Genomic DNA, 12824 nt, shown 5'->3' with positions numbered 1-12824 from the left:
ATATATATATATACATATATATATATATATATATATATATATATATATATATGTTGGTTAATTTCGCAAGTGCACTTCACCAATTCCATGCCCCCACCATGGTATAATTCAAACGAGATATGAATATCATTATGGGTATGTTGGTTAATTTTGCAAGTGCACGAATCGTAACAAGTAATAAAGTGATGAGTAGAGTATCTTCCCACGAGGATTTGTAAAAATTACTACTAATTATCAAAGTCTTTTAAATTATGATCTATTTGAGGAATCGAATAAGATAGTTTATGAAACAAAAATTAATGATTAAAAACAAACAACCAATTAATTAAATATTAATGAATTCAATTGTACTGTTTCTAGGATTTCTGACTTACCGTAACTATGCTTAGTGAACTTTCTCGATTAAATTAATTACTCCTAATGTTGATAATTAGGTTTTCCTTATGTAAATATTAATCTCTCTTGAGCATCAATAAATTATTTTGACAAATAAATTTCATATACTCTATGAAAGTTTTAAACTTGTCTAAATTTATTAAGTATTGTAAAACCTGTAACGATTACAAAAGTTCTTAGGATATCTCTATCCTATAGATTTCTTACGGTATTTCAAACAATAGCTAAAACAATTATTACTTCTCAGTTTCAAATTGAATTCTAAATCATGTAGATGTTGGCCAAACACACGTAAGCATTACACATAGAATGAAATACTCAACATCTTAATGTAATAATTCAATCGAAGAAAGTGTTCACATAATCATAGTAAGGTTACATAAAAAATCCCAGAATAAAAGTCTATTCCATGGTTAAATTAAAGAGAAACAAACTTGATATGATGAACATCACTCAAAAGCAGAGAATTTTCGTCGAATAGATAGGTGTCTTCCCCATTTTCAATAGTTTTACCTCTGCTCTTTTCTTGTTTCCCCTTGGTGCTGCCTCCTCTCTTTTTCTTTCTATGTTGTAGGGTTTCTACGTGTCTTCACTCCCTTATTTTCAGATTTCCTTATCTTCTTTTATATTGTGGCTTTTCTACCCTTGCAGTGATGAGAAAAGTTTCCTTTTCTGCATTGAATTCCTTCCTACTCAGACATTGCGAGCCAGATTTGAGGTAGAAAATGTGCGAATCAAAGAGCTTTATTTCTAAAGAAATTGTAGAGAATCAAATTTTCTTTCCAACGAAACTAATCTTGCAATTTTTGAACTTCTGAGAGTTAAGATAAGGGCCATAAACCGAAATAGTCTTTGCAATGCAAGAATTTCGAGCTGGTTCAATCCTTGTTTTTCAACTAGCTTTTTGGGCTTCGAAACAACAATACTGAGTTATATGCCCTTCATATATTTTGTAGACCTTCATCTCAGCTATTTGAAAATGGCGACGAACATCTAGAACTAAGTTGTATAGCTTCTTTTGCAGCACATAATGAATCACTATTCAGTTTCACTGTCGGGCTCTGCCTATTTAGTAACCTAAGATCTGAAAACACATTAATTTTCCCATGAGGTCAATAGTTCAAAAAGAGATTCAAAATTCTAATTATCTTATGCAACATATCCAAAATATTTAAAAATCAAGCATGAATAGTGGAAAATATACATGCTAAAAATTCCCTTATCAGTAAACCATAACCACCATATCCTCTCACCATACCAGTATTGCCACCATGCTAGCAACACAACATTACCAATAGCTACCATTATCAATGGCAAATTATAAAATAGTAGTAATGCCGACCACTAAACAACCTCTCTCCATCAAAACTTCTCTCATTGATTTCTCTTTTTTCAACCTCTATTTCTGATAATACTATCATGATTTTCTCCCTTTGATGAGTACTGCACAATCATATAAGTCATGTAATCCTTATACGAGTAGATTTGAATGAAAAAGAAATAGTAGAGAGAGAAATATAAAAACCAAAACTTCATTGTCTCCAATCTCCCTCCACATATGATAGTGGTTTAACATCATTGATACCAATCAACAGAGGATGGAGAGACATATCTTGCGAGCCAGTACAATAACAATGTTGATTACCAAACGACCCTATTCAATGTATGGCTATCATGCATCGTCATTGTTGCCATTTTCCCAACCATTATCTTAGCCATCTTAGTCCATTTTTTACCACCTTATAAGGTTCATTTTGAACCTTAAACATTTTTTTGAATAATTATTTTGATTTATTATTGACTTTAATGTGTTTTACGATGAGATTTTTAGGATTGAATAATTTTTTTATAATTGAATTGGTATTTATACTTAGATGATGTTGGATGAACCTCTTAAATTTGAATCTTCTTTTCTTGTGTTTGCATCCATTGTCTTTAGCATTACAATGTCTTCTTCTCCATGTATGAGAATTTACGCATTTAATGCCAAAAGCATATGTTGGCACTATCTTTTGGTTTAAATAACATGGAAACAATATCTCCATTTATGCATGTATGTTCACAATGGGCTTGTATTTTGGTTATAAATGAAAGAAGAAGGGAAAATTAACAAGATTGAAAAAAATAAGGATTAAATCAAAGATATTTTAAAAATTAAGAGATTAAATTGAAAGAATAAAAAAAAGTGTTGGCACATATTTCACATATATTGCAGCATAAGAAAGGCCCACTCTTTTATTTTAGCAGTGTGTGGGACTTCCTATGTTCTCCATTTAGTGTCTTCTTGGATCATTAAGGCATCTTCTTCCTTATAAGACAACACGTGTGGTAGTAGGCGGTCCGATGTAACTCTAACAACTCATTTTTCTTTTCTTTCTCTCCTCTCTTATTGTCTTGGTTTCCATTACTAGCTTATTCATTTTTCTGCTTAGATCTAAATTTTTTTTTATTCTTCAATTCTAGTCTCTTGACTATCAATTTCTAGAAAAATAATGAATCCAAACAATATCTTGTAAAATTGAGTACCAACTCTAAGTCAAGATATGTTTTAGATACCACGATAACTATATAAGAGGTAGATTAAAATAAATTGTCAACTCTAAAGTCCATTAAATGCATAATATAATAACTAAATTAAAAATAAATAAATCATTACCATAAGAAAACAAACAAAACCAAAATGCAAAAAAAATAAATCACAAAATACTACATATTACTATTTTAATTATAATCTCAAATTCTTTAGTTTTTGTTATTGGAAAATATAAAAGTATAATAGCACTGTGGTTCATGGCATGGAAAGAAAATTTTACTTGTTAGCTTTACAAAATCGCAGTCTTTAACTAACTCATTCGTATGAATCTCCACGTATAGGAAATTTCCCTTCATGTCTTTCAAATTCATAATATGTGGTGGTTGTGCTCAGCTGAATGCATAGGGTAAGATATTAATTTAACGAACCTATGTAGGGGAATATATGATATAATAATATCTTGTTTTCGTATAATTAATATGCCCAGGAGGTTACGCCCAGCAATGAATGTGACTTGTTCCTTTCTTCTATATTAGGATTTAGTTTTATTGTATATGTTTGTTATTAATATATTAATATATTAATATATTAAGTTTGAAAAATATTTAATAAATTTAAAAATTAGTTGTAATACATATAAGTTGACCGACCTAGATAACTCTAGTTATAAAAAAAAAAAAAGTATGGCACGCCGTATTTTTTGTTGTAATTGCAAAGCCTCCTTCAAGACATTGACTATTGTATTCTCAATCATATCAGATGGGTATTTTGCAATTTCTCACCACATTTTGTCTATATCCTTCTGATAAGATATTGTATTCTAAATCTTGTAAGATGGGGATTGAACATTTTCCTGATATAATCCAATTCATGATTTTTTTTTTCCCGAAGAGGAAAGAAAGAGAAAGATAGTTGAAGGGTATATTCATTCACAGCTATGCATGCGTGCAATTAGAAGTGCTAAGCAAATCAGTCACTGTCTTGAAACAAAGAATGCATAGGAATTTTGATGTTTGCATGTTGTCACAACTATACCTGTCGCATCAACATAGAATCAGAAATGTTAACATGTTATTCTCAAAAAAAAAAAAAAAAAACCCATGAAAATGTTCCCAGTTTTTAACGACCAGTAGCTCAGTCTCTATTTATCTCGAACACATAGCTTATTATTCTTTCCCAGTAGCCACTAAAAAGTTGTAGCTTGAAACAATTAGAGAAGACTGATTTTAAAGAAGATTTTGTGTAGAAGAGGCAGTAATATAACAACTACATTGTAGCCCTGATGAAAATAAGATTTCTCTTCTTTATTGCCTTGTTTCTCGTGCTCTTTTCTTGTTCAGGTAAAGTTTAAGCTTCTTCATTTGTGCTTGGATTTAACTTGCTTCTGCTTACTGATATTGTAGCTCTCTTATGTTGTCATTGCAGGTGCATATGATCCTTTGGATCCAACTGGAAATGTAACAATAAAATGGGATATTATGTCTTGGACTACAGATGGCTATATTGTAAGTATTAGATCAATAGCAGATATTATGGCTAAATTTATCATAATATACAACACATTGCTAAAATTGAGCTGTGATGATGGTTCCGCTGCCAAAAAAACTTCCCAGGCAATTGTAACATTGTTCAATTTCCAAACGTTCCGGCACTTCATGAAACCTGGATGGACCATAGGCTGGACATGGGCAAAGAAAGAAATCATATGGTCCATCAATGGTGCTCAAGCGGTTGAACAAGGCGACTGCTCCAAGTTCAAAGCAAATATACCTCATTCCTGCAAGAGAAGCCCTGCAGTTGTGGACTTGCTTCCCGGTGCTCCTTTCAACCAGCAATTCGGTAATTGTTGCAAAGGTGGAGTAGTGGCAGCATGGGGCCAAGATCCTTCAGCTGCTGTCTCTCAATTTCAGATTACTGTTGGATTATCCGGTACTTCAAATAAAACAGTGAAACTTCCAAAGAGATTCACCTTGTTAGGTCCAGGACCAGGGTACACTTGTGGCCCTCCAAAGATGGTGCCTTCCACCAAGTTTCTTACTCCTGATGGTCTGCGAAGAACTCAGGCCCTGTGTAAGTTTTCCTTTTCCCACTGCAGTATAGCAGTCTTTTGAAATGCAGGCAGCAGGCTGCTCACCCCTATCCTTGTTTTTATGCAGTGACTTGGAATGTTACCTGCACCTACTCACAATTCATGGCAAGAAAAAACCCAAGTTGCTGTGTATCTCTTTCATCTTTCTACAATCAGATACTCACTCCATGCCCAACTTGTGCGTGCGGTTGCCAAAACAATGACACTTGTGTCAAGTAAGCCATCATTTCCATTACCTCATACTCCAATGTCTCCCAGATTAGTGATTTTTACTGGAGAAACGAAGTCATGAAATGTATTGTGTTGACGCAGTGGCGATTCCAGAATTCTTCAATTGCCGGTAGGAAACACAACCCGGAAAGATAATAGCTCTCTTCTGCAATGCACACACCATATGTGCCCGGTTCGAGTGCACTGGCATGTGAAGGTGAACTATAAGGAGTACTGGCGTGTCAAGATTGCGATCACGAATTTCAACTACATGAAGAACTACTCGACTTGGACCCTCGTTGTACAGCATCCGAATCTCAACAACGTAACGCAAGTTTTTAGCTTCGAGTACAAACCTCTCATTGCCTATGACTCTATAAGTGAGTATCAGGAAATCTTACAATTCTATCACGATGAGATTGCGTCAGAAACAAACTTTGATTTAACATTCCTTCTATGTGATATGCAGATGACACAGGGATGTTCTATGGCATGAAGGACTACAATGACGTATTAATGGAAGCAGGGCCACTTGGAAATCTTCAATCTGAGGTGCTTCTTCAGAAGGACCAGAACACTTTCACCTTCAAGCAGGGATGGGCATTTCCACGGAAAGTCTACTTCAATGGCGATGAGTGCATGTTGCCCCCGCCAGATACATACCCATTTCTGCCCAATTCTGCTCATGGATCCCCACACTTCTTCTCCATGTTGATTTCTACGTTGATTTTCCTGTTCGTGTATATCTGGTAATTTATGGCGTTTGAAGCAGAGGAGATAATAGAGCATCAGAAGTTCTGAGCCCAGATACACTTTGATAGATAACTGAAGCATAGTTATGCAACAAAATTGCTTTGTGTCATGAAAAATGGAGCTAGTGGTGGTGTATGATAAGTAAGATAACCAAATAACAAGAAATATCTACCCCTAGATTATGTGCAAATGTTTTCTTTTTTATTGCTTTTTATTTATGTTGTAATGGTACTCGAGCCATTGAAATTCTACCAGCAACATTGATAATATTACAGGGACTAAATACAAGTACAACAGCTAGAAGTGACAAAATAGCAGTGAATTCATCCACCAATGTATTAGCACCAACCGTTGTGCACCGAAACAAAACACACCATTTTGAAGCCAGTGAAATGCCAAATATCATCATATGTACCCACAAACTTTTCACCTTGCTTCCAATATGTAATCAGGTCAAGCAGATCCAGTCAAAAAAATTTGTTAGGTTGGTTACCGCATCGTTTAGTGGACCTCAACAATCTATGCATATCCATATAAGAAAGCCAAAGCAGAAAAAAAGGCTATCATTAGTATAAGCGGTGCAGTAAGCTGGCGTGAACTTGCATTAGGCAACCATGGATACGCATCCGGAGGAGGCATAACACAATTGTCACCATTGAAATAGATTCTCCGAGGGAAGGCCCAGCCTTTATCAAAGGTAAAAGTTGACATGTCCTTTCGAAAAAGTAGCTCTGACTGAACATTACCAGAACGACCAGCTTGCATAAGCAAGTCATTGTAGAACTTTACTCCCCACAACATGGCAGTATCATCTGTCCGAAAAGTATAACAGATGAGAATCCCCATTTTACATTCTATTGAGGAAAAAGATACAAATTTATAAAGTAAATAAAACCAACCACAGGGGACATGTAACTTACTAATAGCTGAATAAGGAGATAATGACTGGTAGTTAAAGCTGAAAATCTGGGTCAGATTGTTAAAGTTGGGGTGTTGCACAACTAAGTTCCACTGTGTATAGTTCATGTTATAATTGAAATTTGTAATTGTGACCTTGACGCGCCAGTATTGCTTGTAGTTAAGCTTAACATGCCAGTGAACTCTGATTGGGCACATGTGACTTGTGCATTGGACAAGAGGCATAGGGTTGTTATTCCCTAGACTCGAGACAACCGAAGCTAAATGTGGTGCTTTTGGACTGCAAACAAAAAATTTCAAGGAACAGTAAATTTAGCATATTCAGCACATACAAAATGGATATATGTATATATTCTAGAGACACCAAGCTAGAAGAAAGAAAAATGATGTTTCCAATAAGAGAACTTACTCAACACAACCCCCCGAATCCGAATTGTTTCTTTGACAGCCACAGGCGCATTTTGGACACCGAACTATAGTGTCATTGTAGAATGATGAGAGGGAGACACAGCAACTAGGAGTCTTCTGAGCCAGGAATTGTGAATATGTGCAAGTAACGTTCCATGTCACTGCAATAAAAAAAGCTCACATGTTCTTTATGCTATTGCCATGGATGCAGATTTAGATCGATTAAAAGGGCAAGCATTGTTTTGAGATTTTCTCCCATCTGCACTTTAAATTTCAGTTAAAGGGATTCATCATAGATGATAGCTATGTTCTAAAGCGAGTTGTTGATTATGTAAAATGAATGCATAGATGCTGCTCTCTACTCTTCTGTATTTGACTTACTCAAAGCTTGAGTGATTCTCCTTTTATCTGTAGACATAAATCTAGTAGGCTTGACAATTTTTGCACGAGCACAAGTATAACCAGGTCCTGGTGCCTTCAGAGTGAAGTTTTTTGGTAATCTCACTGTTTTGTTACTGGTTCCAGCTGAACCCACGCTAAGCTGGAAGGAACTTGCTGCATTGGCTGGATCTTGCGCCCATGAGCTGATAACTCCCCCCTTGCAGCAATTTGCAGTCTGCTGGTTATAAGGAATTCCTGGCAATAAATCTACAACCGTCGGGCTCTTTTTACAACAATGTGGAATGTTTCCTTTGAATTTTGAACAATCTCCTTGCTCGGTTGCTTGGCCTCCCAGCATGCTCCATATTACCTCCTTCTTTGCCCATGTCCATCCCAATGACCATCCTGGTGCTTGAATGTGACGATACTGCTGGAAGTTGTAAATCGTGACAACAGCCTATCATGCATGAAGGTGTTAGCAAATCACAGGTGGGAGTCTCAAGAGAAACTATGAGTTTAATGGATGCTAACAAACCATGAATGTGAGAAAAACACAAAAGAGAAACTGCTAAACAGTTCAGTAGATTATGATATGCTGATCAAGTACACCCTTCTTTAATGAGATAAAGGCCTTAGAATCCAGTGAGGAAAAGGTAGCCCAAATTATTGAAGAAACATTGAACTGGAAAACTTCAATCATGCACCACTAGAACTTGTAACAACTCTAAAAGTTGATAAGCTCAAGGAACTCTTATGAACTGAAGTAAAATGAAAACAGAATACAGAGTAGGTGGAGGATTGATTGTAACTTCCAAGCAACAAGACAAAAAAGAAAAACCAATTCAGCGACTAAACACTGCCAATAATCTAAAGCAAAACACTGCCAATAATCTAAGGCAAGGAACGAAACATAAAGCATATCAAACATAAATAACAAATTTACAGTACATTGTTCTGCTGGGAGAATCAAAATTGCAATCCCTGTTCAAAATATAAGCTTCCTATCATTAGTTGATTATGTAAGCTTCCTATCAAATTTACTGTACATTGATTAGTACTTACGACATAGCCATCAGCAGTCCAGCTTATTATGTCCCATTTGATTGTAATATTCCCAGTAGGGTCAAGAGGATCATAGGCTTCTGAAAAAATAATAAACAGCAACTTGCATTAGAAAGACAACGACCTAAAAAGTAGGATTAAAAAATTATAAATTTAAAGTTATAAGTAGAAGGACTAAGAGCTTAAAAATCAAACATATTGGCCAACAATTAAAATGGCAATTGCACTAAATTTAACAGAAAAATTTAAAGCAAAAATAGGAAGGAAAAAAAAAGATCATCTAAGCATGCATCACTTATCGCTCTAGCACTAGTGTGTGATCGGAAAATACTGAAAAAAACAAAATCGATGTTCACGCCAAATGCATTTTTGAAAGGCATCTCAACGTAGTTCCAAACACAAAAACAAACTGTGCCGTAAGCATCCATTTTTCACTTTCTAAAAGTACTTTCTTAGTTACTAATCATGCTTGAATGATGAAACAACAATCCCAGATGGTTTTACGTTAGCCACAACCCCTAGTAGAAAGCTATGAATAGACATAGAAAAAGCTCAGGAGTTTAACGAAAACCCATTAACAAAAACACCTAAAATACATCAAAACAACATGATTCTTCAATGTTTTATATAATGAAACCACCCCATTTCCTCATTCATCAAATTCAAGAAACAAACTTTCCAAATACCACTCTAATAAATGAACCAAACCCCCAACAATTTCCATTTTGTGAAAAAAAAAATTGAAAGAGCAACACCGCATCAATAACTCAAAGAGTCCAGCTTCCGAAAGACAAAAAAAAAAAAAAAAAAAACAGAGAGAGAAACTTTGCCAACCTGTTGCAGTAAAACTAGCGCACCAGAGCACAAAAAGCAGCAGGACAGTGAATTTTGACAACAAACTCATCATGGGAGAGACAAGAACGCCCATTTCTTGACACGCAGACTATGTTGTGTGTTCTGATTACTTGTTTCTTTGTTTATTTCAAAGACCCGAAAAACTAAAAGAGAGTAAAGAACACGGTGACGACAAACTGACTGGCACTTGTCAATGCTGTTAGCTGGGTTTAGGGTCTAATAAGCGGACTTTTAAGCCCTCTTTAATGCTTCAATGACACGTTTTGGTGAAGAATATGCAAACTCAAATGGCTTTCTTTATTTAAAAACCATTAAATTTTTCTTCTTTTTGGGTTGGATTTGTCTAAAATTCCTTTTCGGACACATAGAATTTTTGAGTTTAGTTGACTGATTTTAATAATGGGATGGATGCCAGTTGTTTATTATGGTGTTTGAAAATGACATTGTTAAAAAACCATTAAACCATAGGCTGGTTGAATTTTGTGTTGGGCACAATGCATGCCCCTGGTTTGTCTGTCGTCTTAGTGAAGTGACAAGTGTTGTTAGTTTAGCTTAGCTTTTGAAGAAATCAGTGACTTCTGCGTGTCATTCTCCACTTATACCCTGCCATTACTGTTACTGTTTGTGACAAAGATAATTAACTAGTAACTACAAATCTAAAATGCGTGGTAATTTGACTGCAGTATAAAACACTGGACGTGCATTTTTGCAATTTCATTTCGGTCCTCAAGGGTTTATTTTGTGCAATTTAATCCTAATTAGAAACCAATTACTTTTAATTTCTTAGTCAAAAGTGGACTTGAAAGAAAAGAATAGGGATAAAAAAAGCATCAAACATGGATCGCATGTTAAAAGTTTTGGAAAAGATACATGTTGGTCCTTTAACTTTAAAACTTACACAAATCTTTAAATTTTGATACCTCAATTTTTTATTATTTTAATTATAATAAAAAATTTATTTTTATTATTTTTTAATTCCTGATTGAGAGAGGAAAAATAAAGGTCATTGAATTCAGAGATAAAGAAAGAAAAGTTATTAATACCGATTTATGCTAAGTTATTGATACCGATTTATGCCACTAAAACAATCAATATTTATGTCAAATGGTTTGATTTAATGAAAGAAGTTTATATTAATTGTTTTTTATCTTGAAAGTTTATGGAAAAACATATTTGAACTCGGGTAAATTTTTAATTTAGGGTTTATTTTGGTTTAATGGCGTGTTTTTGATTTTTTATATTATTGATACGTTTATCATGGATCCTAAAATATTTTTATAGGTGTTTTGGATCAAAATAGATTGAAAAATATATTTTGAGTCCAAAAAACCTTAAACCTCAATTTTTGGACAACCATAGTAAATCAAACGACATGTTATTAGTTTGTTTTCAAAAAATATTAAGATGAACGATATGTTATCCATCCAAAATATAATAAAAAAATAAAAGCTTATGCATGTGAATTGACTTGACTTTCCAACTACTAAGACTTTTCTTTTTTTTTTTTTCCTTACTTTCCAACTACTAAGACTTTTCTTTTTTCTTTTTTTTTCCTAAACTTTTTCTCTATTTTTTAATTAATGCTTTTTTCATATTGTTTTTTCTCAAAAATAAATTTATTCCTTTCACTCTTTCATTTTGTTTAGAGAACTCTTTTAAATGAAAAATATTTTTTTAATTATGCATTTAAATTTTGAAGAGATTTTTCGATTTATCTATATTTTTTATATCTTTTTATAGATAAATTTTATTTTTTAAAATAAAAATATTTATTTTTAGATAATATTTTTAATATGTGCAACTTTGCATAGTATTTTTTTACTTTTATTTTATTCAATTAATTTAATTTTTTTCCATTTCTATTATCATTTAATTGAATAAAAGAAAGAATTTTAATAAATAAAGTAAAAAAACACAACCGGGTAAATATTTCATATTACAAAATTAAATATTTTTGTTCTAAATTATATTTTTTCTAATTCATTTTCAAAATTAATAATTTTTTATATTTTTTCTCAATTTTTTTATATGTAAATTTATATCTCTTCTCTCTTTCATTTTGTTTGAAAAGTCTCTTTTAAATTACTAATATTTTTTTAGTTATGTATTTTGAAGGATTTTTCTAATTTATTTATAATTTTTTTTATCTTTTGTATGGATGAACTTTACTTCTAAAAATTAAAAACAATTATCATTTAATTGAATAAAAAATTGGATGAACTTTACTTCTAAAAATTAAAAAAAATTATCATTTAATTGAATAAAAAAATTATTTCAATAAATAAAGTTAGTAAATATAATCGAGTAAATGTCTTACCTTACAAGATTAATTATTATTTTTCAAATTCATTTTTAAAATTAATTTTTTTTATATTATTTTTTTCTCAATTATTTTTTTGATACGTAGATTATTTCTTCTCTTTTTTATTTTGTTTAGAAATCCTATTTTAAATTATGGGTACTTTTTTGGTTAGCATTTAAATTTTGAAGAGTTTTTCTTATTCATGAACGTTTTTTTCTCATCTTTTATATAAATAAATTTTATTTTTTAAAATAAGAAAATATTTTTAGATAATATTTATAGTATGTGCAGCCTTGAATAGTATTTTTTTTAATTTATGTCTCTATTTTTATTATTGTTTGATTGAATAAAACTATTAATTTAATTAAAAAATTTAGCAAACAAAATATCATAAATATCACATCCTACAAGATTATATATTTTAATTTACACATCTTTCTTGATTTTTCTAGTTCTATTTTTAATTATCATTTATGGTTTTTTTATTAACACATATGATTTTTAATTTATTTAATTATATGTATGTATAAATTTTTTTATTTTCATTAAAAAAATTAACTACAAAAATATATGGAAAAAGCTTGTACATATAGAGTTTCGTTTTCTTTTTCTTTTTTCAAAAGAAAAATCTAACCTACATTGTCTAGTGCCTAACCCGCACTATCCTCTTTTGCCCATGTTACCAACTAGGAGTTGTTTTTTTTCAAATAAGCACACGGAAAAAAAAAACACACACAATTCAAAAATTTATTTAAAAAATAGTGTAGTGATTAGTACTTAAAAGTGCATTTTTATCAGGGTTTTATATCATCATTTTGCACTTGAAGTATCAATAACTCCTTAACTAAAACATGTTTTATAATAATATATCTAATAATATAAGATACCTTTAATTTATGGTAAATATTCATTTTAAA

The 12824-nt window shown here is 32.2% G+C and overlaps 2 protein-coding genes across 2 annotated transcripts; one reads left to right on the top strand and one right to left on the bottom strand.

The window, feature by feature from the left end:
• Positions 1-3997: 3997 nt before the first annotated feature.
• LOC105117940 (COBRA-like protein 4) lies at positions 3998-6071 on the top strand. Its single transcript, XM_011015769.1, has 6 exons — positions 3998-4269; positions 4355-4434; positions 4543-4999; positions 5086-5233; positions 5331-5608; positions 5698-6071. The coding sequence occupies exons 1-6, from the start codon at positions 4212-4214 to the stop codon at positions 5979-5981; spliced, it is 1305 nt and encodes a 434-aa protein (XP_011014071.1). The 5' UTR covers positions 3998-4211; the 3' UTR covers positions 5982-6071.
• A 92-nt stretch (positions 6072-6163) lies between these two features.
• On the bottom strand, positions 6164-9974 carry LOC105117941 (COBRA-like protein 1). The gene is made up of 6 exons (XM_011015770.1): positions 9585-9974; positions 8751-8830; positions 7689-8145; positions 7309-7468; positions 6902-7179; positions 6164-6793 (listed from the first exon to the last, which is right to left on the bottom strand). Exons 1-6 carry the CDS (start codon positions 9676-9678, stop codon positions 6501-6503), a joined length of 1362 nt encoding a protein of 453 aa, XP_011014072.1. The 5' UTR covers positions 9679-9974; the 3' UTR covers positions 6164-6500.
• Positions 9975-12824: the final 2850 nt, after the last annotated feature.

Source organism: Populus euphratica, unplaced genomic scaffold (assembly GCF_000495115.2).
Source record: "Populus euphratica unplaced genomic scaffold, PopEup_1.0 scaffold1630.1, whole genome shotgun sequence".
NCBI classification, from domain to species: Eukaryota; Viridiplantae; Streptophyta; class Magnoliopsida; order Malpighiales; family Salicaceae; genus Populus; species Populus euphratica.
Note: the sequence above shows the minus strand (reverse complement) of the source record. Positions and strands in the feature narration are given on the sequence as shown.